The following is a 26,427-nucleotide window of genomic DNA, read 5'->3' as shown; positions in this document are numbered from 1 at the left end:
GAGGACTGCTTTTTCTCTGATAAATGCCTAAAAGAATTTAGGATCCTAAAAAAAAGAATTTAGGATCCTGCCAGACTAGAAAATGACACACACAGCCCCAACACTTTCCCTAAAACTGAGAGGAGTGTTGAAATTCACGTTTGATAACAGGCTACGTGTGGCAGAGTTGTTTTGCACATGATGAAGTAAGTGGCAGTCCAGAACAGTGGTCTCTGAAATACAGGGTACATATCCTAGGGTAGAGAAGATACCCTGAATACTTAGTAAACCATCAGAACAGATGCCAGCCATAAATAGCCATCCAGAAACAAATCAGACCTTCCTGGAAGAGAGGAGATAAACAGGACTCCCATCAGCCAGGGCTCCCTTCCTTTTCCAGTTCCCACGGCTCAAAACAGTGTCGTCCGTCTACCATGCCCAATGAAACAGATGTATGGATCATCTAATTTAATGGGGGTTTCTGGTTATTTGTTTGTTTTGTGACAGAGATGGAGAGAGACAAAGAGAGAGACAGATAGAGACAGACAGGAAGGGAGAGAGATGAGAAGTCTTCTCTGTGACACCTTAGTTGTTCATTGATTGCTTTCTCATATAAACCTTCACCAGGGGGCTATAGCAGACCGAGTGACCCCTTACTCAAGCCAGCAACCTTGGGCTCAAGCTGGTGTGCCTTGTTCAAACCAGACGAGCACACGCTCAAGCTGGAGACCTCGGGGTTTCAAACCTGGGTCCTCCACGTCCCAGTCCAATGCTCTATCCACGGCGTCACCACCTAGTCAGGTTAATCTAATTTGATGTTCACTAAACTAATGCAGGCCCTGGCCAGTTGGCTCAGCAGTAGAGTCATATCTGTGTGTGGAAGTCCTGGGTTCAATTCCCGGTCAGGGCATACAGTACAATAGAAGCAACCACTAGCTTCTCTACCCCTCCCCTTCTCTCTCTGTCTCACTCTCTATGTCTCTCTTTCTTATCCTCCTGCAGCCATGGCTCTGGCCCTGGGGCACTGAGGGAGGGAGGGAGGAGGGGAGGGAGGAAGGGAGGGAGGAAGGAAGGAAGGAAGGAAAATTAATTAACACAAAATCCCCAAATTTTGACAAGTGATTTTAAAAAAGTTTTCTGTGGCTCTAGCTGGCTTACGCAATGGATAGAACATTGGCCCAGCATATAGAAATCCAGAGTTTGATTCCTCAGTTAGGGCACACATGAGAAGTGACCATCTGCTTCTCTCCCTGTCCCTCACCCCTTTCTTATTTCCCTTCTTGCACCAGTGGCTCAATTGGTTCAAGTGTGGACCCAGGTGCTGAGGATAGCTAGATGGTCTGAGCATCAGCCTCAGGTGCTCAAAATAGTTCAGTTGATCTAAGCATCAGCCCTAGACACGAGTTGCTGGGTGAATCCCAGTTGGGGCACATTCAGGATACCGTCTATCTCCCCTCCTCTCACTTAAAAAAAAGTTTCCTGCAAGGAAAGAGCAAAAGGTACTGACAGTCAAAAACAAGTAATCAACAAGAAAATGGCTAATCTGGCCCTTTCACTCCTCGATCAAGTTCTTTGTCATCCACGTTATAAAGGAGGGGCAAAAAAGAAATAATTGGAGATTTGACCAAAAACTGGTAAAACAAGATTGAGCTTATCAGGAAAATCACTTGAAATATGGATTTATATCCACCACTGATGAAGAAGTTTAATAACATATGTTCTCTCTTTGAGGTTTTTGAGATGGCTTTTTCTTTACTTTTCACAGCCATTCAAATAAATTATCACAATAAATCTGGACAGGACTTTAAAACAACATAAATTTATTTTAAAAACCTGTTTGTGCCTGACCTGTGGCGGTGCAGTGAATAAAGCATTGACCTGCAATGCCAAGGTCGCCTGTTCGAAATCCCGGGCTTGCCTGGTCAAGGCACATATGGGAGTTGATGCTTCCTGCTCCTCTCCCTTCTCTCTCTCTCTCTCTCTCTCTCTCTCTCTCTCTCTCCTCTCTAAAATGAATAAAGTCTTTTTTATAAAGCCTGTTTCTTTCACCTTTATTTTATTTTTTTAATATCTATTCATGTGAATGTTATATCATACATGTATCTATGTAGTGTATTAATACATAAATATCATAAAGATATACTAAATATTTCTTATCAAAAAGTTTGAAAACCACTGGTCCAAAACAGGAGAAGTATGTGGAGAAGGGGCTGGGGACTCAATGGTGAATGCCATAAAACTACAATTTGGGAGACGAGTTGGAGGAGGAAGTAGGCTAAAACTGAGAAAATATTTTAAGTAGGAAACCAGAATTTGATCAAAATGGAGGGAAACAGAAAAAAAAATACAGTGCTTTAAGCCTAATATAGAAATAGATAATTAATAAAGGTTAATAACAAAGTACAAATAATGAATTAACATAGAAAATTATAGAAAGATGCAAATAAAAATAGTGCCGTTAAGTCCAACTGATATAAACTAAAAACTTAAAGTATCATTTCTTTCATGTAATTTATTTCAAATAATAATTTGAAAAGGAAAAAACAAAATAATTCTAAAAAGTTTCCATAGACTTCTATAAAAATAATGCTTCTTTCCACAGACCCTCAATGTCCTTCTTCCCGCTGCCAACAGAACTAGCTTTTGTGGTGCTTGGCTTTTAAGTAGACCCAACCAGTCTTTAATTTGAAAAGAAAAAGAAAGTCCTTCACTTTAAAAAAAAAAAAAATTCTTTATCCCCCCCCCCGGCCCCCAAATCCAGAAGTCTAAAAGTATTTAGTTCATAAAATCTGTGTGAAACTTCCAGGAACTTTTGTAAGCTTTCAAATAAATTAAGTAAGCATATATTATGTACACTCTGATGTACAGTGTCCACTCATCAATTCAGTTTCTTTTCTCAAAACCATGAATCTGCCTGACCAGGAGGTGGCGCAGTGCAGAGAACGTCGGACTGAGATGTGGAGGACCCAGGTTCAAGACCCTGAGGTTGCCAGCTTGAGCGCAGGCTCATCTGGTTTGAGCAAAGCTCACCAGCTTGGACCCAAGGTCGCTTGCTCAAGCATGGGGTTACTCGGTCTGCTGTAGCCCCACAATCAAGGCACATATGAGAAAACAATCAATGAACAACTAAGGTGTCACAACGCGCAACAAAAAACTAATTGATTGAAGCTTCTCATCTCTCCGTTCCTGTCTGTCTGTCCCTATCTATCCCTCTGACTCTCTCTCTCTCTGTCTCTGTAAAAAAATTTTAAAAATATAAAAAAAAAAACCATGAATCTGTACAGTAATAATATGTGTAGAGGAGTCACAAATACGATGAGGTCTTTTTAAATCTGGTGCACAAACATGTTTGTCCAAAGTGTAACATCCTTGGGGTCTCGTGTATCTCTACCTGCTCATCTTACCAACAGGCCAGAGGACTGAGAATGAGTACAATGCTATTTAGTTTCTTTCTGCATTTACACCCAAGCAATTTACATTAATGATGCAAAAGAACACTTAACAGACAACTCAAGTTTGCAAATTAGCAGGAGAGAAGAGAAAAATGACTCAGAACAATAAGCATACAGTATTACTAAATGCACTTTACACATTTATCCTGTAAAGTGTAGCTTAGTTTTGATGATTTACAAAGCTAGTTCTAACTCGGTTTTATAAGCATAATGAAGTCCCCGTAATCTCAGCCTTCCCCATAGCACCCTGCTATTAAATCTTTGTTGAGAAGTGTGATGAGACCCCTCTGGCTTCCAGCCCTCCCCACCCCCTGAGGGAATTGGCAAGAAATGATAGGGTTTGTGGATTAGTAAAATGAGAGGTTCTCTGTGCTTTTCCTTCTTTAAATATATATTGTGATAATCTGTCTTCTGCATCAGAGAGTCCCAACAGCATTAGAGTGTTGATTTCCCTCCCTTCTCCAGACTCCAGGAAAGAGAGCAAAGCTTGGGCAGGACAGGTGGCTTCCATCCACCGCTACGACTGAACAGTGGGATTTAGTTTTTGTTTTCTCTCACCTTCCCCCTTATTCCTTCAAGCAGGGATGAACATAACTTACTAACACATGCTGAATTGTGAACTAGAGGAAAACTACACCATGAGACAAAGAAAGAGCTCATCTTTGTGAGAGCCACCTTTTGTCCTACTATATCCTTAGGGACTATTTTGCTCTTTCCCAGATCATGATGCTTGTTCAGAATAGATCCCACCTTCCAGAACACCCATCCCTAGTAGACTCCATGAATTGTGTGTGTAAGTCTTTAGATCTCTGGATTTCCTGCTGAGTCTGCTGAGCTCACAGGAGTTGAGCACAGGTTACTGATAACTGTTCCTGAACTGACCTGGGTGCATACCTCATCCACAAGATGACTTTCACATCTGGTTCCAGAACTGATCATCTTGCTCCGTATTTTCATTTCATTTCCTAAGGGCTGGTCTAGTCTGGGCTCATTTGGCAAGAATTATACCAGAATTTCAAGACTTTTGATACAGAGTCGATCTGTTTTCATCTAGGCAGACTATTCTAGGAATGTGCCTCACCCTTGGGGGATGAAAATGACCAAAGGAACAGATCTCCAGTTACCAAGAAACTCTCTCTTAAAGGATGGGAGGAATCTCAAGGCAGGGTTTCTACCAGTTCTCTGACAGCAGAACACCCTGAATCCCTCCCACATGTGTCAGGCTCTAGAATCCTCATCCCTCCTGTTCTTTTGCAAACAACAAATTTTAAGTTTCCCTTCCTAATTCTACTCTACAGTTGACCCGACAGTACACCACTCAGAACTCCCTCTTTCTTCATGTAAACTGTTCCCCAGAAAGTCTTCAGGCTAAGGTCTAGCGGGGGAGGACCAAACATGTAGGTCAAGACTTCAAGGTTAGTGAAAGAGAAAGGGAGGCCCCAAGGGGCAAAGAAAACAAGTTGAAAGAGTGGCAACAGACTCTAAAACAGGGAGAAATAAAGAGGAGCGATATGGACAACAGACAAATTAATATGTTGAAGAAGAACAGGAATCAAGAAAATTAGGTAAGATACAAATAGGCCAGATGAGTTAAAGGACAAAAAGAATGAAAAAGAATAATGAAAGTAAGAGGAAAACTCAGAGGAAAAAAAGAAAACTAGAATTATCCTCCTTTTCTAAACTAGCACTTCATCCATGAAGAAGAAGAAGAAGAAGAAGAAGAAGAAGAAGAAGAAGAAGAAGAAGGAGGAGGAGGAGGAGGAGGAGGAGGAGGAGGAGGAGGAGGAGGAGGAGGAGGAGGAGAAGAGGGAGGAGGAGAAGAAGAAGAAGAAGAAGAAGAAGAAGAAGGAGGAGGAGGAGGAGGAGGAGGAGGAGGAGGAAGAAGAAGAAGAAGAGGAGGAGGAGGAGGAGAAAGAAGGAAGAAAAGAAAAAACATTAAGAAAAGAATTAGCCTGATGTAGTTCATTTCTTTATCTTTGCCTTCATTTTCTTTGCCTTTGGAGTCAAATTCATAAAGTATAGCCAACTGAATGGGAGATGATATTTTCAAACAATAGCACAGATAAGGGCCTAATATCCAAAATATACAAAGAACTCATAAAACTCAACAACACACAAGCAAACAATCCAATAAAAAAAATGGGAAGAGGACATGAACAGACACTTCTCCCAGGAAGAAATACAAATGGCCAACAGATATATGAAAAGATGCTCGTCTTCATTAGCTATTAGAGAAATGCAAATCAAAACTACAATGAGATACCACCTCACACCTGTTAGATTAGCTATTATCAACAAGACAAGTAATAGCAAGTGTTGGAGAGGATGTGGAGAAAAAGGAACCCTCATCCACTGTTGGTAGGAATGTAAAGTAGTACAACCATTATGGAAGAAAGTATGGTGGTTCCTCAAAAAACTAAAAATAGAACTATCATATGACCCAACAATCCCTCTACTGGGTATATACCCCAACACTCAAAAACAATGGTACATAAAGACACATGCAGCCCCATGTTCATTGAAGCATTGTTCACAGTGGGCAAGACTTGGAAACAACCAAAAAGCCCTTCAATAAATGATTGGATAAAGAAGATGTGGTACATATATACTATAGAATACTACTCAGCCATAAAAAATGATGACATCGGATCATTTACAACAACATGGATGGACCTTGATAACATTATACTGAGTGAACTAAGTAAATCAGAAAAAACTAAAAACTATATAATTCCATACATAGGTGGGACATAAAAATGAGACTCAGGGACATGGACAAGAGTGCAGTGTTTAGGGGGGAAAGTGAGAGGGTGGGAGGAGAGGAGGGGCACAAAGAAAACAAGATAGAAGGAGATGGAAGACAATTTTACTTTGGGTGATGGGTATGCAACATAATCAAATGTCAAAATAACCTGGAGATGTTTTCTCTGAACCTATGTACCCTGATTGATCAATGTCACCCCATTAAAATTAATAAAAAGTTTTTTTTAAGAAAAGAATTAACTCAGTCCTAGACAGTCAGCTCCGTCTGTTAGAGTGTCATCCTAACAGACCAAGGTTGTGGGTTCCATCCCTAGTCAGGGCACACACAGGAAATGACAAGCACAACTAACTGTAACCACGAATATATGAGTCCCCCTCTCTCTCTTTCCCTTCCTCTCAGTATCTGAAATCTAACATTTCAAATCTTTTTTCTAAAGAAAAGAGTTAACTCAAGCAGCAGGAAACAAAAATTGGATGACCTGGACCTCCTAACTTACATTTAAAGATTGTAACCAAGGAAGAAGGTAAAAAGTATCATGTTACTTTTTAATTAAAATGCTTCCAGAGGCTTTCATCTTTTCCAGATTAGATCCTTGGCCAATTCAACTTTCAAGTTTAACACCTTCAACAAAGGTGAATGGACTCTGGTTCTGCTCCTTCCTCTCTGCTCTCTCCCTGATCCTCTGCCTCTGCGCCCCTCATCAATCCGCCACCCTCTGTAAGAAGTCACCCTGAACAACAAATAGGACCAAGACCAGCAGGTTTACCTTTCCTGAAATGTGTCTAAGGCACAAATGAGCCTTTACTTTCCTGCCTTTGATTCAAATGTGATATGTGAGCACAGACTAGATTCCCTGCTTTTAGAAAGCTTAAGATCAATTAAATCAAATGTTTTATTAGAGTTTTTTTTATTTTTGAAGCAAAACAATATTCAACCCATAAATATCCTCACCATAACATGTGCTAAAAATTCAGCATTTTCTGTACTGATATCAAAGTTGTGTAGTATATAAATAGATATTATATAATAAAGAAATAATTTTTTTGCTTCTGTTTCATAGAGCTGAACATATAAGTAACTATATGGCAGAAACTCAATAAAGAGTATATACCACGTAGAATTTGAAGGTTTTTTTTAAATTATTTGAATTTTAAAGTTCACCTTTCACATGAGCAATAAGGCACTTTTACCTTAGGTAAGACTTTTTTTTTTTTGTGACAGAGAGAGACAGAGAGAGGGACATATAGGGACAGACAGACAGGAAGAGAGAGAGATGAGAAGCATCAATTCTTCCTTGCGGCACCTTAATTGTTCATTGATTGCTTTCTCATATGTGCCCTGACTGGGGATGGGGGGATACAGCAGACCAAGTGACCCCTAGCTCAAGCTAGCAACCTTGGGCTCAAGCTGGTGAGCCTTGCTCAAACCAGATGAGCCTACACTCAAGCTGGCGAGCTTGGGGTTTTGAACCTGGGTCCTCCATGTCCCAGTTCGATGCTATCGCCACTGCGCCACCACCTGGCCAGGCACCTTAGGTAAGATTTGTCGTGACCATAGTATATACTGGCTTGTCAGCCAAGTTCCCATGCCTTTACCCTAATGTTTGTGTTGACTCTACATCACTAAAGCTTCCTTTAAAGTTCAAACTGTTCCACTGAAAAAAGAATTGGACTAATCTCCTGCTCTTAGTGGAATTTTCCAAAAAGTATGCATTCTGAGGAAAAAAATGCATTAAATGAAGTCCATTAAATATATGTGAGCCAGAAAATGCAAATGAATCCTCAAACAATAACTATACACAACCAATAAAATGCTAAAATTAAAAAGACTGACAACCCAAGTATTAGCAAAGATGCACAACTGAATGTGCAGACATTGCTAGTAGGAGTGGAAAAGGTTCAGAAGTTTCCATACAGTTAAGACTTATATTCAACAGAAGTTTACAAACCACACCCTATACCCCTAACCCAACATTTCCATTCCTACTTATTAACTTAAGAGAAATAAAATATATGTCTACCAAAATATCTGTATAAAAAGGTTGTCAACAACTTGACTCATAATAACCAAAAACTAAAAATAACCACACTATCTAACAAGATCAAAAACAAATTATGATATAGTCATATGACAGAATACTACTCAGCAATAAATAAAGCAACACATGCACAACATGCATGAATCTTGCAGACATTATGCTGAACCAAAGAAGCTGGACACCAAAAGAGTCCATACCGCGTGATTTCTAGGATGGAAGAAATTATCTTAAGAGAAATGTAACACAGGTGTATGTATTTTGTCAAAATTCATTATATTGTTCATTTACAATTCATAAATTTCACTGTGTGTAAATGTTACATTAAAAACTATAGCATACATAATTATACACAACTATTAAACTCTAGTTGGTCTGCTTATCATGATGATAGGCGTAAACAATTCTGAAACTATTTAATGTGTATTCTAGACTCAAGAAAATGAGTAAACATATTAAAGATGGTGGAAGCTAGATTTCCCACCGCTAAGGAAGGGAGTAACACACATGAAAAGGAAAAAGACTGAAACATACCTGAAGTGTTGGAATAAATACAATTCTTTTAAGAGGGAGAAAAATATTTTTATGTGTATATATTGTATATATATGCAATTTACAAACGATGTGTACATTAGATATACATATACATTTCCTAATTCTGTCTACTAAGAGGGTCTAGAACTGATATACTTGTAGCAATAAGCACACATGGTGCCCACATTTTGGTTTCAAGCTATTTTTACCCTTTAAAAGAACCAGGGCTGCTTAGAAAAAAGGCTGATTACAGGACTGGGACAAAAACAGAAACTAAATAAGTCCTCAAATAATGATGGAGATATTAAAATGATACTGAATCCAGCTTGAAAGGACTCCTATTGACTAAATTTGGGGCAATCTGGGCATCAAAATATTGATAGTAATGAATTATGATCCAATGAATAGAATAAAAATTCAAAAGCCCGTGGTGATATGAGTAAAAGAATAAATAAAAAAGAAAGGATATTGTAACAAGAGGCCAATTAATAAACACAAAAAATACGGAGTTAAAAATAGATGTTGTATAGAATGAGGATATTTACATAGTTTCCAAGTATCTTCCCATAAATTACTTATTATTTTCAAAGGGAAAAGAACTTAGAATAGAGAAAGTTAGTGGATACCACCTTAAACAATTATTCGGTGTTAACATTATCAACTTGGGACAAGTCAACATCACAAACTTCCTGATCTGATGATGCACGTGGAAGTGTATAACCTGAATGTAATCATGGGAAACGTCCCACAAATCCAAATACAGATGGGCATTCTCTGAAGAGCTCGCACGTACTCATCAAGAAAGACAAAGTGACATCATCTCAGGTGAAAGGAAACAGAAGAGACACGACAATTAAATGATGAATGATCCTTGTCCTAGATGAGAACAAAAAACCTAGCTCTAAAGGACACCTCTGTAATAACTGCTGAAATTTAAATATTTACGGTGGAGAAGATGCTGGTATTCTATAGTGTTTCCCATTCTGATTCGGTAAGTGTGCTGTGGTCATGTAAGAATGTATCTGTTCTTAGGAAATATACAGGATATGTTTAGAAGGGTATGATACCGGCAACCTTCTCTCAAATGATTAAGAAAGAAAAATGATGAAAGAGAAAGAGACAATGAATGGTAAAGCAAATGGGGTAAAATGTAGACAACTGAGAATCAGGTAAATAGTATTACGGGAATTAGATGTATTATTTTTGCAATTTTCTATAAATTTGGAATTGTATCAAAATAAGTTACTAAAACCACTAAAATACGTATATGGCCAATGTTTATATAAACAGCATCAATCCTCATACTTATGTTCCAAAAATGATAATGGGTTTTTTGAAAAAAAGAAGAGTCTATGGCCTATTTAACCTACTCACTGGAATCCCTTCTGGAAGAGTCACAGTGCACTTTAATAAAGAAGCCTATTTAACTGGATATAATCCAACATTTCCACAATAATCTCTGTCAGGAAATCTGGTTAAAAAAGAACACCTATTAAAATCTTACAAAAATGTTAATATTCTGTAGACAACCGTCGAAGAACAATCTTGTCTAGTAAATACATTTCCTACCCATGGTTAATTGAAGAATATTTGTGGTAGGAAAATAAGATCAAGAGAGAAAGAGAGCTACACACACACACACACACACACACACACACACACGAGCAGTGTCAGCTTCAAATAGCAAAAGAAAAATAGCATAAACCTAAAAAATAGTATCTACATACCACCTAGTCTCATAGAGCACATTCTCATAGGATGTATTTTTAAAGAGTAGAAATTTGGTAAACTGAGTTTACAGTTTCTCCAACCATTAAATTGAACACGTCATGCTTCTTGTCATTTTAAATCTATTTCTTCCCATGAATGGCAGAGCAGAGTCGCCACTAAAACCTTGGTGATTGCCTACTGTGCGCCAAAGGCTGAGGGAGCAGCACAACGATAAACAAGACGCAGTTCCGTCGTCCGTCAACTTGCTGTCTAATGAGGGAGATGGGGTTCACACCTTCAGTGCACACTGGGATATTCAGGAATAAGCATCTGACTATGGGAACACAAAAAGGTACCGAACTCAGGCAGAGAAGGATCAGGGAAGCTTGCCTTTGAGAAGATGATATGTAAAGTAAAATAAACGGATGCATGCTAAATTTCTTTGAAAAAGATATTCAGAAGGTATATTTAAACTTTAGTTTTGCCACTCAACATCAGCACCTAGATGGTATCACTGTAATTTTTCTTAAAAAATGGAAGCTAAAATATGTCTATTAACTATTAAAATTTAGGTACAATTCAAAATCTAAGGACTGTGACAGTGAATTTGCTATAAACCACCATCTTTAGAATTCTTTCTAAAGCACTTCTAGACTTACCTAGGTATTCAAGTGTAGGACTAAAATAATTGGAAGAGGGAAAAAATGAGGAACAAACTGAAAAATTCAGAAATAGAACAGTATGAGAAGACCAGAAGTGATAAGTATTGTTTACCTGCCAGCTGACATTGATTAATCTTGTGTTCTGTGATATCGCTCAGTGACTCGAACACCTGCAGGCAGCTGTCACAGCTGTGCACAGCCTCGTCCTCCAACTCCTCTCCGTCTTCCGGCCTCTTCTTACAGTCTATTGCCTCCCCATCTTCAGTCTTGTCTTCAAGTTTACAGTTGGGGTCTGAAAAAAAATCAAGACTGTAAGTATAGGGTTTAAAGACAGTTTCTTTAAACTTTTTGCTACCAAAAAAACAGTAACCCAATTTTCCCTGAGGCTGCAATGGGAGGGTTTGATTGCGGCTTTTATAACAGAAGAATCAAAAGTGAGTCTTCCCTAAACTTTTTTCGTTTGTGATGACTGGAAGTTTTTCTTTCCTCCTCCACCATGCAGCCCTTTTCCCATTCTCCTCTTTCAAAAAATGTGCCACTCTTAGCCTTTTAGAGAGTTTTGCTTTAAGAGAGAGAAAGAGATAAATCACTTTTAAATTAAACAGTCTCCAATGGAAAGGGGGGAAAAAGCACTGTGTGTAAGAATGAATTCCTTTTCTGCTAAATATACTCCTTCACGGAAAATTACCAGAATTAGCCAAAAGTCTAAAATAAGTTAAGTTAATGACCATAGGCATGAAATTGACCTTTACTTATAAACTCGTCAAAACAGACAGTTACCCCATTATTTGCTAGACACCGATAGCAAAATAAGCTCTACACACAGCAAAACACTCTTACAAACACAAATTCAAGTATAAGTATATATCGGTATGTCTCTTATTTTTTCAAGTCAGCAAAAAATGAAACAAAATATCCAAAAAAAAATTGTAAATTATAAGCAAATCAATAACATTCGTTGGCATGATCCACATCAAAAGCTAAGAATGGGAAAACTAAAATCAGTTCCATTCTAACCCTAAGCATGCCACACATACAGCAGTGGGGAATAACAGAAGAATCAAAAGTGAGTCTTCCCCAAATTTTTTCAGTTTGTGATGACTGGAAGTTTTTCTTTCCTCCTCCACCAGGCAGCCCTTTTCCCATTCTCCTCTTTCAAAACATGTGCTACTCTTAGCCTTTTAGAGAGCTTTGCTTTAAAAGAGAGTTTAAAAGTAGTGTTTTCAGTTAAAGCTTGAAAAATACTTAAAATACTTTTTGATTCATTATGCGGTCCTTTGTATTTTAGAGAAGTACCCCAAACTTCAGGGCGTCACTTCTCCTCCATGCAGGAAAACAAAGCTTGGGGAGGGACAATGAGAATATGCCTCATTAGGGGTAATTAGGAAAATGTAATCGATGATTTAATTTAGAAGACATTAATTTCTAATAGCATAAAGCCCTCCAAAGTCAGAAATAAATTATGTCTCAAAATATAGTTAACGAAATAGTTACAAAAGAGCTGCATCAGAATACCTAAGAAATATGTAATTACACATTATCCGTAGTCAGATTTTTTATTAATACGGGAGGATTATTTGAAATGCTACAACCAAGAATTCACAGAAACAAAATCAGTCCAGATTTCTTAGAAGAGTCAGTGAGTGTCTGAAAGTGTGTTCTGCTCTCTCGCATGTAACACGCATCTAGGAACCTGACTTCTACAAGGAACTGGGCTCCCTTTCTGCTGGCTGTAGTTCCAAAGCCTTTCTCCACATTTGCTATAAACTTAACTATGTCACCACTCTGCAAATGATTCACGTGTGCCAAAATCAACTTACATCCAACATATATAATAACCTCTGGGGTTTATGAAAAAAGGCAGAATGCCTATCTCAAAGAGCAAGTAGTGTTGTTTGTTTGTTTGTTTGTTTTAAAAAAAAGAGGACACAGTGTTTAAGTAAATTGGTAATTTGGGTTGATTTGCTACCTGGAAAATTATTATCTCAACACTCTACACAGTGCTCATTTCCACATCCTGGGGTTTAGGCTGCTCATCCCCGGCAGACTAATCACAGGATCTTTTTCGTTTGTCTTGTACTTTGCCCAGCACAGCATCGTGTCCAGGTGAGTGCTTAGTAAATATTATTTAGTGATGATGAGAAGGTAAAGAAGGAAAAGAACGATACGTTAAAAAGTCCTTCGCTGGTATTTTTTCTGTAAACAGGAATAGACTAGGTACCTCCAAATTAAAAAGCATCTTACACAACTGCATTTTCCAAAATCGACACTATATGATCCACCACGATTGACTGCTGGTTTCAAATGTTTCATCTGCAGCTACAGACGCAACACATGGGTGATGGTTCAAAGATCACCGACAAACTAAAACCAAGTGGTAAAATAGACAGTAATTCGGGAAAATAAATAACTGCCCTAATTATGGCAAATTGGCCCCCACACCATTAAATACTTGTCGGAAGGCAACATGCACACACTAAATACTCTTCGTTGTTTAGCATGAGTTTCCAGTTCCTCATAAAACTGACAGCACTCAGGGAAATGCGCGCTCTAGGTCTGAATTTTAATACCATTATTTAAATGCTACACATCAAGTTTGCAGGCTTGTTTGTTTTTAAATAAGGAGACACTCTGAATACTTTAAGTAGTATGCATTGAAAAACGATGAAGAACTCGCCTCCCTTATTATTCAGTAATATGGACACTTTTCACGAATCTAATATCAAAAACATCAAACAAACAGGAATGCATATATGATGGTTTAGCTCTTAAAAGCTCAAGAAGGACTGCAGGCCACGCTTCTGACACCGTGGCTAGTTATTAAAATGAGGGTCATTTTAACACCAATAAAAAATGTTTTTGTTTCCACTTCTGCATTTACAGATAGAACCCTTCAGGGACCGAAGTCAGTCAAGCTTATTCACTTGTGCTGCAACTTTAGGATGCATGCTCCAGCCAACTGGTGAATTTGTTTTTAGGTCACCACTTAAGAGGGACCCTCTGGGGGGTGGGTGCGATTACAGCCTGTGATGCCTCAGTGTAATGAGTGCCGGAATCTCAGTCTCTCTCCTTGAAAGTATGTTTCTGTCTAGTCTCCATTTTCATGAAGAATTCTTTCTTGCCCATTCAAAGACGTGCTTATTGGTGTTACGGGTTTCTGTTCCCAATGATAGGGGATGCAGGAAGATTCTAGAAAGCTTACATTGTCAACCACTTCTTTCCCACAGGTGGCTACCCTTCAATAATTGCGCATGACCTTAGTTATGTAGTTTTTATAAAGTCCTTTGAGATCCAATCATAAAAAATAATTGTATTACTCTGCTAGCCATTCAAACCTCTGCCTTCAACCTAAGGGGTTATAAATACAAGGTCCATGCCTGGAAGTACTGCCCCGCCCCCAACACCACTGCAAGAGGAACAACTGTTCTTTCCACTCTATTGTTGTGCTATAAACCCGCTTAAGGACAATGCTTTTAAATATCCACACGACGCCTGCACTGGTGCTAGAAACTCCATTGCAACTGCAGGCACTGCTCTCCGTCCCTTGCCCAGTGGATGCCCCCAAATGCATTACATCCATCACAGTGATTTCACCTGCACAATCAGCTTTCTGACTGATCCCTTCAAAAGGGGGCTATGAAGCACTGGATTTATAGTGTCCTGACCTGGATAAAAGGCTTAATTTTGGAACAAAGACACAATTATTATTACAAAAATAAAGGGCAGCTCTTCTGTTTCCAATTTTGCTAGCATTACTTATAAATGGAAATTTAAAAGAAAACTGCTTTTCTCCTTATTGTGTTCTCTGGCAGGTGGTTCTTTTCTTCTCATCCTCCTCTTCATAAGGGTTGTTATTACTATAACTTGGTTTAATAAAATTACAACTTTGGGGAAAATGAAAAATTGCACTGGCTTAAAAGTGTTGGAGGCTATAAACCCTGGACTTCAATTAATTTCAAGTGTGGGATCAGTTGAAGGCCAACCAGCAGAAATTCTATTCTGTCCATGTAAAAATGAGGTTTCACCACATTTACTTTTTATAACCTATATAAAAGTCAAGTAAAAGTAATGAATATCTAAAAGCCATCTCAGTGGACTGGCAAAGACTGTCTGTATTCTTGAAACTCATCTTACATATTTCTCCTTGTGCAACAAGGATCCCGCGCCTGATCAAAGCAAAAATGTCAAACCATTGAGAAAACAGACCAATTTCCAATCCATTTCACTGCCTACAAATGGACCTCCTTCCAAGCCACTTTTGCATGGAAAAGCACTGGCATAAGAAAGAGAAACTAAGAGATCATGTGGTTATAATTATTACCAGGCAAGGAATATTTCTGCAGCTCAGTGGTGAAGTAAAACTCTGTCGCTCTCTGCTCCCAATAGTGTCCATCGCAAAACAACTGCCTCATTAAATCTCTGCAGTAAGATTAATATGCCGTAGCTGCACTACATTTATAACTTGGTACTTTATAAAAAGTATATTTAATGGTAAGAGCCAGAGCCTAGATACAAAGTATTACTATAAAAACTTCTGGCAGCCAGTACACAGAGCAGGCCCTCTGTCCTTCTTTCAGGAGATATAAATGAGGCTTTTCCTGGTTCATTCCAACCCTGAAGCCCTACCTTAAAAACCAGAGTCGGTTTTTATGAGAGTAGCAGACACACCAGATTCTGAGGATGATGTAAATATGAATGCAAGATTACTTAACAACTAAGATTGGCAAGAGATGAATGAACTCAAAATACTCTTCTTACACACACACACACACACACACACACATGCAAACTTAAAACTGGACCATTTCCTAACAGTTTGTTCTCTGGTCATAGCCACTTTTTCACCAAGTTTCACAACCATGGCATTAATTACTCAATGTAAAATCCACCCTCGCAGTGCCAGTTAGGTTCAAGAAACCATCAACTAAAAAATGCATGCTGCCTTTTAAAAAAGCCAAAACAAACAAGTCCTGCCTTCCTTGCGCTGGCCATGACCTCCAGATTCTCAATTGCCTAAAACTACAGAAAATAAATGTTCAAGAAAAAGTGGACCCAATGTTACATGACGAGTAGACTAGTACAAATATAATGTTTGTGTTACTTTAGAAGCTCTTTAAGTTCTTTCCTCCAAGGATTACTTCTGAAAATAAGAAAGAGGATTAAAACCCATGTCTTATTTTCAGGAACTCTGTGATGAATAAGTAAACAAATAAAATGTAAACAAACATGTTCTAAGCTCAAACAAATCTCCCCAAATCACTATAAACGATGCACTTCAGGTTAACAACTAAGTTTGACCAAATAATTACTAATCATCTATTATTGTATGTAAAATTCACATGTGTCCACTCAACTAACCTTCAGGGTAGGGTGACATACTTAGACGTCCTGTGCTTAAAAAGAAAATCAGATGCTATCTGTTTAGAGCAAAGCTTATTTAAAAGCACTCCGCCCCTATAAGTGTGTTTAAATCACATTCACTGATTTATCTTCATACTTCTCAAGAATACAGGAAAAGTTACCTTCAGGCTACAAAGAGTTAACAAGAAGCACAAAGCCTTCCTAGTTTTCAAAAACCAAAGGGCGGGATCATTATTTTGTGCTTTCTGGGCTCTTGATGTGCATTCTAACTTGAAATCCCCTAAGATGAAAACAGATTTAGGGAAAATAAATTGCACACTGCTATAAAATGGCAAGCAGGCTCTATTGAAGGAATGCAGCATTACCAGCCTGTGCAGCCGTCTGGCCCACACCCGCCTGCTGGTCTGCTGTCTCATTTTTTTCCTACTGTCAAGAAAAAGTAAACAAACAAACAAAACAAAACCAAAAGCAATTGGTGGGGTGACTAAGAATGAGCATCCCACACATGGGCAGGACAATGACAGCAATCCCAGGCAGGGGCCTGGCTGGACCCAACGGCTCCAAAGAGTTCATATGGTCAAGGACGAAAAAGTGCTCTTTTTACTCTTTCTCTGCAATGTTTATTTTCTATCCAGTCTACTCTCTGAAAGTCATTAAATTGTTTCACAGGGAAAAAATAAATAAAGAAAAAGAACTCAAAAAACCTTTTTCATGAATTTGTTCTTTCCTTTGTCTATAAAAATCTCAGATGGAAAGAAATGTCTCTATATTGAACAAAATCACAGTGTTGAAGTTTAGAATGTCTGTGCTTTCATTTGTTTGTTATACAGGTATACCATGGTCCTTGAAGACCAAAGAGAAGTATCACAGATGCACTATTATCAGGGAGAACATGCCAACATGAATTCATTACCTCTCTTCTATCTAGTGAAATTCCTTGTAGAAGGATGCTGAGTGGAAGTTAATAAATTAGCCTTGGGGGAGGTTAAACACACACACACACACACACACACACACACACTTTCTGGAACCAGATAAAAAGTTTCCTCTTCTAATCAGAACCCAAATTTCTTCTATTTAGTTCCTCTTTATCGTTTTTTTTTTTTCTTTTTTTGTATTTTTCTAAAGCTGGAAACGGGGAGGCAGTCAGACAGACTCCCGCATGCGCCCGACCGGGATCCACCGGCACGCCCACCAGGGGGCGATGCTCTGCCCATCCGAGGCGTCGCTCTGTCGCGACCAGAGCCACTCTAGGGCCTGGGGCAGAGGCCAAGGAGCCATCCCCAGCGCCCAGGCCATCTTTTGCTCCAATGGAGCCTCGGCTGTGGGAGGGGAAGAGAGAGACAGAGAGGAAGGAGAGGGGGAGGGGTGGAGAAGCAGATGGGCGCTTCTCCTGTGTGCCCTGGCCGGGAATCGAACCCGGGACTTCCGCACGCCAGGCTGACGCTCTACCACTTCCTCTTTATCTTTAATATGAAATTTAGAAAGAAAACTATTTTAGCACTCCAACGTTCACATAAAGCATTATTTATATGCACACTCCTGCCTTAAAGTCATTTAACCTTCAAACTGAATTACCATGGCTGCCTACTCACAAATTCAATAAGCATTTACTGAGCACCTATGCAGCAATAGGCATTTGGCTAAGGCCCTGGAGATGGCAAGTCTAAGACCAGTGATTTTCAACTTTTTTCATCTCATGGCACACATCAACTAATTACTAAAATTCTGCGACACATCAAAAAAAATTTTTGCCGATCTAAAAAAAGAAAGGGGAATAAATTTTTATTTACAAAATAATAATAATAGTAGTAATAACCTACCCTTTTGCTCCAAAGTGACTTTTTAAAAAAATCAGTTGCCTATATTGTATATAAGGATTTCTAATACAAGAATTAACCAATCATGCCTGACCTGTGGTGGCGCAGTGAATAAAGCGTTGACCTGGAAATGCTGAGGTCGTTGGTTCGAAATCCTGGGCTTGCCTGGTTAAGGCACATATGGGAGTTGATGCTTCCAGCTCCTCCCCCCTTCTCTCTCTCTCTCTCTCCTCTCTCCCCTTCTCTGTCCCTCTCTCTCCCTCTCTCTCTCCTCTCTAAAAATGAATAAAAAAAGAATTAACCAATCAGATGCAACCTTATTATGTGACATAACCAAGAAGATGCAACTCTATTATATGACCTACATACATATTTATGGTTCAAGATAGGGCATTCGGGCCCTGGCCAGTTGGTAAAGTGTCGGCCTGGTGTGTGGATGTCCTGGGTTCGATTCCCAGTCAGGGCACACAGGGAAAGCAAACATCTGCTTCTCTACCCTTCCCCCTCTCCCTTCTCTCTCTATCTCTCTCTCTCTGTTCTCCTGCAGTCATGGCTCAGTTGGGGCAAGTTGGCCCAGGCACTGAGGATGGCTCCTCAGGTGCTAAAATAGCTTGGGTGCTGAGCAATGGAGCAACGGCCCCAGATGGGCACAGCATCATCACATAGGGGGCTTGCTGCTGAGTGGACCCTGGTAGGGGCACATGTGGGAGTCTGTCTCTCTGCCTCCCCACTTCTCACTTAAGAATAAAAAAAGGACAGGGCATTCACACAGGATAGCTATTGTTATGTTGGCTGTTGTCATATTTTTATGTGACAATATAAAGGGAGAAGAGGTCAGTATCCCTCATGAAATTATGAGGTATTGCATGTTTTAAAAATTCTTGTGGCACACTGGTTGAAAATTGCTGATCTAAGACTCCGCTGATGCTCAACCTGTGGGTCAAAAGTGGGTTCCGATATTAAAGGATATTGACCCTTTCAGTCTTTGAAGTACCCAGGAACAGCTTGAGGTGACTGGAAACTGCAGCCCTGTTGCCTCTCCATTTACCCAAGTGTGTCATTCAAAACTTATCATTTATCTGCCTATGCCACGACATGAGAAGGGCTGGCAAGCAGCAGTGCAGGAGGAGAGATGGATGAATAAATCAATGACTGCAGAAGGCAGGAGAAGTACTCAGATGCAGGAACCCACAGACAAGAGGCATTTAAGTCAGATGGAGCAGAGCAGGAAATTTTTACCAAAGAAGGGAAGCCTGAGCTAAGTGTAAAAGATGGATAGCACTGAGGACAAGTAGAAAATGGCTCTCTAAACAGAGGAAACGTATGTACAGGCACAGATGCGTAAAATAACCTGATGCCTTCTAGGAGTGCAGGTTCTTCTGTGCTATTCAAATGAGGGGCACTGGGTGGAGTGCAAAGAAAGAGGAGCAGTGGCAGGGCCCAGGCTGGATCACGGAAGAACTACTGTGTTCTGTTCAAATGTTAACCTCAGTACTACGAGAAGTCATTGAAGGAGTTAAAGGAGAGCGACCAATCTTGTTTACATCTTAGAAAGATGCCCTACTGGTAGTTGAGAGGATGAAGTGGCAAGAGACCAGGCCTGGAAGCAAGGAGCCTTGTCTGGAGGCTATTACATGGAGGAAAGAATACAAGTGATGGGGAGCCACTACCGAAGCAGGATCTAGAGGGCGTAAGGGCTGCTGCTGGCATAAGAAGGTGAGGAGCTGTCTCACTGGTTGACAGGCATCGGGCGTGGTAGTGCCATGCCTAGAGATGAACTTGCTGTCTTGGTTTTCAATAGGTGTATTACCCTGGCTGAGTAGCTCAGTTGACTGGAGCATTGTCCACATATGCCAAGGTTGCAGGATACATAGAGTCAACTAAAGAGTGCATAAATAAGTGGAACAACAAATCAATATTTTTCTCTCTCCCCCTCTCTTCTAAAATCAATAAATAAAAAAAGCTCTTTAAATTAAATAGGCATATTAATCAAGGCTTATGACTTACTTTTCTCACTGTTTTCACACCCAGATTTCCTCTTTCATCCATAATCCTAACAAAGTCAAGCTGGACAAAGACTGGATGAAGTACACAATTATACCAGATAATATTTTAATCAAGTACGAGAGATTTAAAAGAGCCCTAATTACAATTCTTGGGACTAAGGAGGTTTTTGGTCATATTCCTTTTACTTTAGTCATATTTCAAACACAAACAAAGCCAAAGAAAAAATAAATGCAAAATTTGAGTAAAAATAAAGAGATATTGATTTCACTATCTCTTTATTTCACCACAAGTCAGGCATATTCAATCTTTTTATTTAAAAAAAAAAGCCTGACCAGGCAGTGGCACAGTGGATAGAGCGTCGGACTGGGATGCTGAGGACCCAGGTTCGAGACCCTGAGGTTGCCAGCTTGAGCACCGGCTCATCTGGTTTGAGCAAAAGCTCACCAGCTTGGACCCAAGGTCACTGGCTCCAGCAAGGGGTTACTCGGTCTGCTGAAGGCTCATGGTCAAGGCACATATGAGAAAGCAATCAATGAAAAAATAAGATGTCGCAATATGCAACGAAAAACTAATGATTGATGCTTCTCATCTCTCTCCGTTCCTGTCTGTTCCTGTCTATCCCTCTCTCTGTTAAAAAAAAAAAAGTATTGACCAGCCCTGGACGGTTGGCTCAGTGGTAGAATGTCGGCCTGGCATGAGGAAGTCCCACATTCGATTCCTGGACAGGGCACAGAGGAGAAGCGCCCATCTGCTTCTCCACCCTTTCCCTTCTCCTTCCTCTCTATCTCTCTCTTCCCCTCCCACAGCCAAGGATCCACTGGAGTAAAGTTGGCCCCGGCATCTTTTACACTTAGCTGAGGATGGCTCCATGGTCTCTGCCTCAGGCACTAGAATGGCTCCAGCCACAACGGAGCAGCGCCCCAGATGGGCAGAGCATCGCCCCCTGGTGGGCATGCTGGGTGGATCTAGGTTGGGCATATGTGGGAGTCTGTCTCCCCGCTTCAAACTTCAGAAAAATACAAAAAAAAAAAGCATTATCCATTGTTACTGACATGATTCTACTTGTGGCTCACAATCCTTTTCACAAGACAAAATATTAACACTAGACTACTTCAAATAATCCCAAACCCAAATAAATATATTAAAACATTTATTTTAAAGAGTAGAGCCTTTTTGTGGAAGTAAGTAGAGTAGGAAGCACAGAGAATGATGACAAGTCAACAGGACAAATATTAGACTGGAAGAAGATTAAAATGGGGTCAGGAACTCAAATCATGTAACTAACTTAAAAATTAGGGAAAAAAAAATATCCTACCAGAGATTTTCTAAATGAGGAATTTACAGTGAACTACCCAATGTCTTCTTGTCATTTGTTGCTTTGTTCTGTTCGGTTTGGGGAGACTTTTTGTCATAAAACTGGCGGCCATATTTGAGACTTTTCACTCTTCTAACCACTCTGACACCTTCATGTGCAATGCTGCCGGTTAACTATGAAGGGGCTGTTGACACATCTGAATCTTGGACAGTCATTAACTGTCTACAAAACAAAGAAAGCCAACTTCTATATCCCTCTGCTCCATCTTACACCAAGCCTCATGGACCCCTTTTTCCATTTTACATAACAAAAATATTATGGAAGAATAATTTTAACATCTAGATATACAAGTACTGGTTTCTCTAAAATAAAGCAAAGCGATTATAAACTGCTAAAATTCTACTTTGGAGGAAAACAAATTATTTAAGAGCATTTATGTGTAGTCTTTAGCGCATAATGATCAGATATACTGAAAAAAAAATACTTCTTTGACCAACTATAATAAATTAAACATATTTGAACTTAGTATTTAGACTTTTGGATGTTTAGGAAAGAGTCTAGTTGTTGTCTCTTTAAATATAAGCCACAGCTATAGTAGCATAGCATTATTCCACCCCAGCAAAAGAAAATCTGGGGCAAAAAAAGCCTTTGTATTCCAAACATTATACTTGCTGATGTTTTTACCAACTGTCATTATTACTTCAGCTATTTTCCCTAACACCAATCCACTTTTAACAATATTTCTGAATTGGATACTTAAAGTTAACTATTTAACAATGACTAAGACACAGCTTAGGAAGAAAATACGGGGTTTTTTGAATAAGAAACATGCACTTGCTACAAGGTAATACTCTCATCTCTATGTCTTTAATATTTTGAAGATAAAATCCAATCTTGTTCTCCAAAATCACTCTAACATTATACCCAATTCTCTTGATTAGTAACTTTACTTTTTTTTTTTAATTTGGGAAGTTCCTCTTTTTATTTTGAATACTATATTTGAAATGCAGGGACAACTGGATTTGTCTAAATGGAATCATGTTACCCAGGAACATGAAATACTTTGCTTCTGTTTCTTCCTTTTTAACCTGCAGCAGTTCCAAGCGGTTGTACAATGAAGTAGGGATCAAACTGCTATTACGGTAACATGAAAAATAATTTGAAAACAAATTTTTAAAATATTTTCTTTTCTTTCCTACGTGGCCCACAAGTGGAAGACCCACATTTCTAAGAAGTGATCCCATTTAGGAAGATAAAAAAGAGAGTTCTAAACAAGTGCTTTAGTGACATGATGGCTCAGCAAAAGGGGGGGGGGAATTCTATAAAATAAGGTTCATATTGGTATAAAGAAAGATCAGAGCAAAAAGTGAGGCCGTGATTTATGAGCTATTAAAAATACAAAAAAAATTTATGTATAATTGGAAAACATTCATTTTGTACTCCTCTAGTTGTGCTAATAAATTTAAAAATATATGCAACCCTGAGTTTATAAGGTTCTTCAGCTTGATAAACAAAACAAGAAAAGCCACACAACCAAAAATAAACCATAAAAATAGATCAGTATTGATTTAGTACCATTTCTGCAACACTTTCCTTAAGGAATTTGAAACAAAGAGAATATAAGTGTCATTTTTAACTTTTTAACTGCACTTTTCATTTCCTAGAACACAACAATTCCTTAAGGTTCCATGAGTTTAATGTTCTACTTTAGTGTTAACATAATCTCTCCAAAAACAAGATTTTCAGAATGCACTTTTCCTACAGAATGACAACCTTGCCAAAGTGCATTTAATCTGCATATATCTACAGACAAGTAATAAAGACACCAGTGCCATTAGCATAATCAATACACAATTTACAGAGCCACCCAGATAGAACTGAAGGTGAATGTGTATGCCATTATCTTAGTAACTATAAATTAATAGTCATTCGTGGAAATATGTTCCCACTTATATTGTTTCAATCTTGACTTGTCAAGATAGTGTGAGCATACATTAAATATTTTTGTAGTATATATGTTACATATAAACAGATTTTAAAGGATGATTTATTGTTAGATAATCTATAAATATGTATAAAGTAAAATTAACAAAATCAATCATCCATAGAGTAGAATGACTAATAAACACTCATATTAATCATTTTGCTTTTTTCACATTGTGACTAATCAGAAATATATATATACACACACATATATATCTATAACTGTATATTGAAACATAATTGTCAGTGACTATATGTGGAAAAGGAGCATATTCTCAGATGCGGAGCCAGAAAAGACCAGATCTCATTGTTTTCTTAAAAGAATAATCAGGAAACTAATTTAGTCAATTCTCTTGCTGCTTATAATTTTTAAGACTCCACCCTTCCTGAATTTTATATTTAGCCAAAAAAGTATGTGCCATCTCTGAAGTACCATCTATAAGACATTAGACTTGGAGTCACTTTTTTCAGGAATAGTGATGGGTGGTGTCCGATTCCATCCACGAATGGCATCAATGCTCCACCAGTCCTCAGGACAAACCATTCCCAAAAGGTGCGTCCACCGCCTCACAGCAACAAAGAAAATGTATATTTAAAAAGTGGCTTATTTTAAAAGAAAGAAAACAGACATTGCTTTAGGATGATAACCCACCAGTGGGAAATATAAATTTGTTTTTCCCCAGCATCTCCCCACAGTGTATTTAAAACAGCCAATGTGACATTACCAGGAGCCTATTGCACCGAAGTCAGACCATTGCTATAATTGTGTAGGTACAACCACCACTCACTTCCTCCTGTAACTCAGAACTAGTGGCCCCAGCCAAGGAAATCTAGCCTTTGAGAGAATTGAGAGAAAGATCTTTGGAAATCCACTCCAGCTCTGTAAAGAGGTACAACTTTTTTTTAATTGAGAGGAGGGAAGATAGAGAAACAGATTCCCACATACACCCCAACCAGGATCCACCTGGAAGCCCCTGTCTGGGGCCAATGCTCTGCCCATCTGTGGCCGGTGCTCGCAACTTAGCTATTTTTAGTGCCTGAGGTGGAGGCTCCATGGAGCCATGTAAAGAGGTACTTCTGCTGAGAGTCCCCGGCAGTGAGACTCCAGCACCCACAACCACCTCCCCTAAAGGACCTTCCAAATCAGGTTTCTGAGGCATGCAATTCTCATAGCAGAAGCCAAAGCCTTTAATGAAACAATCTGGGATTTATCTGATTTCCACAGCTTTCAATTGTCTCTCAGGTATAACTATATCATATCATATTTTTTTCTGTAGAAGTATCCGGGGCAGGGGGTAGACTAGGACAGTAGACTGAAATCTAAGTACTTAAACACCAGAGGACAGACGTGGTGGCCAGAAGATTATTTCCATCTCTTGATTGAATTTAACATTGACCCTGGCTTCTTTCATTTGAAAATTATGAAATTGAAGCCAGGAAGTCTTCATTCCTTTTTCACTTTAGCCATGCTAACTGGATGAGTACAGTGTCTGTGCCTCAGTTTCTTCTTCTATAAAATGGGGAGAACAGTAACTAACACAAGGTTCACTTAAGATCAAATGAAAGAGATTCCCAGTATCTTTGGAAAAATTAAATAGGTGCCCAATCTGCATGAAGAGTGAACTCACCTCTCCCCCAGCTCCATTACCTGCCTTTTATTGGAGAGAATGGTTACTAAGAGTTGGATATAAAAAGTCACACAATTCCTCTTAGGCCTTCTTTAAAAGGGGAAAGACTTTCTGTTCTACACCAAGAAGCGAGGGCACCACAGAGCTGTGTCACCCTTCGGGACTTTGCGGAAGAGGGACAGGTAAAGAGAACCAAGTGTGTATATTTCTTCAGCTTCCCATGAACTTCATCCATAATAAAAAGCTGTTACCAGTTGGTAACTTCCAAAGAGCAGTTATCTGTGAAGTCTCTCATATGCGTCACAGAATAATGCAGCAATCGCGTGAAGTAAATTCTTACCATTTTATTGGTAGGAGAACTGAGGCTTAGAGAGGTTCAATAACACACAGGACAAACACGGGTCCACTGAGTCCTTCAGGTCAACTCACTGGGACAAGTTGATTGTATATATACGACCAAAAACCTGAGACCTTGACAGCTAAAACTAGAATAAGAATAGGGCATCTCACGTAGCAGTGGACCCAGGATTTTGGCTTTTGTAGAATTTGAGAGGGTGAGGAAGTCACTTTTCCTTCCATAGTATATAGAATGTGTGCAGTCATGAAAGGTCATTCCTCAAATTAGAACTTGAGAGCCTGGACTCTCCTCCCTGTTCTGTCACAAAGTCAAGGTGTGACATAGAACAGAGCACTAAGGCTCTCTGCGTCTTGGAGATGATGGGGTAGGCAGGACCTCTGTGTCCTTCCCTACCGGGAACACACACCTCGCCGTGCCCCTCACAAGATACCCAGTTCCGGCTACAGCTGACCTGGTAGGAATCTAAACTACCACCCTAGCTCGATCTAACCTTCCAGAAGTGTTTTCTAAAATATCTATATACTTTAAATTACTCTGAAGTGGAATTTATTCTGTCGCTTACTATCACTTAAGGATATTCCACTCATTAAAAGTGGCCTCACATTATCCTCGTGACTCTCCCCACTCCAATTTTCATTACTATTTCTTTCACTTCATTTAGCATTAATGTGGAAGGAGAAAGTATAAGTGGATATCTGAAAGTCATCTGATTGGATAGATTAAGGTTTTCAGACTTTGTCCGTATAAAAAGACAACTTTATGACAGTTATAATATAGTTAAAATAAAAAGAAATGGTAGTGTCTATACCGAGTATCAGC

General features: G+C 39.1%; 1 protein-coding gene across 6 annotated transcripts in view; it reads right to left on the bottom strand.

Annotated features, from left to right (window-relative positions):
• Window positions 1-26,427, bottom strand: part of ZNF521 (zinc finger protein 521) — a 313,211-nt gene that overhangs the window by 271,256 nt on the left and 15,528 nt on the right. For all 6 annotated transcript variants that reach the window (XM_066246903.1, XM_066246898.1, XM_066246901.1 and 3 more), the window contains one exon: window positions 11,249-11,428. Coding sequence is in view for 5 of the 6 variants with exons in the window: in XM_066246898.1 (XP_066102995.1) it covers window positions 11,249-11,428 (180 nt within the window). In the remaining variant the exon portion in view is untranslated. The remainder of the gene's footprint in view (window positions 1-11,248; window positions 11,429-26,427) is intronic.

Source organism: Saccopteryx bilineata, chromosome 11 (assembly GCF_036850765.1).
Source record: "Saccopteryx bilineata isolate mSacBil1 chromosome 11, mSacBil1_pri_phased_curated, whole genome shotgun sequence".
Taxonomy (NCBI): Eukaryota; Metazoa; Chordata; class Mammalia; order Chiroptera; family Emballonuridae; genus Saccopteryx; species Saccopteryx bilineata.
The sequence above is the reverse complement of the archived record's forward strand: the minus strand, read 5'-3'. Positions and strand labels throughout refer to the sequence as shown.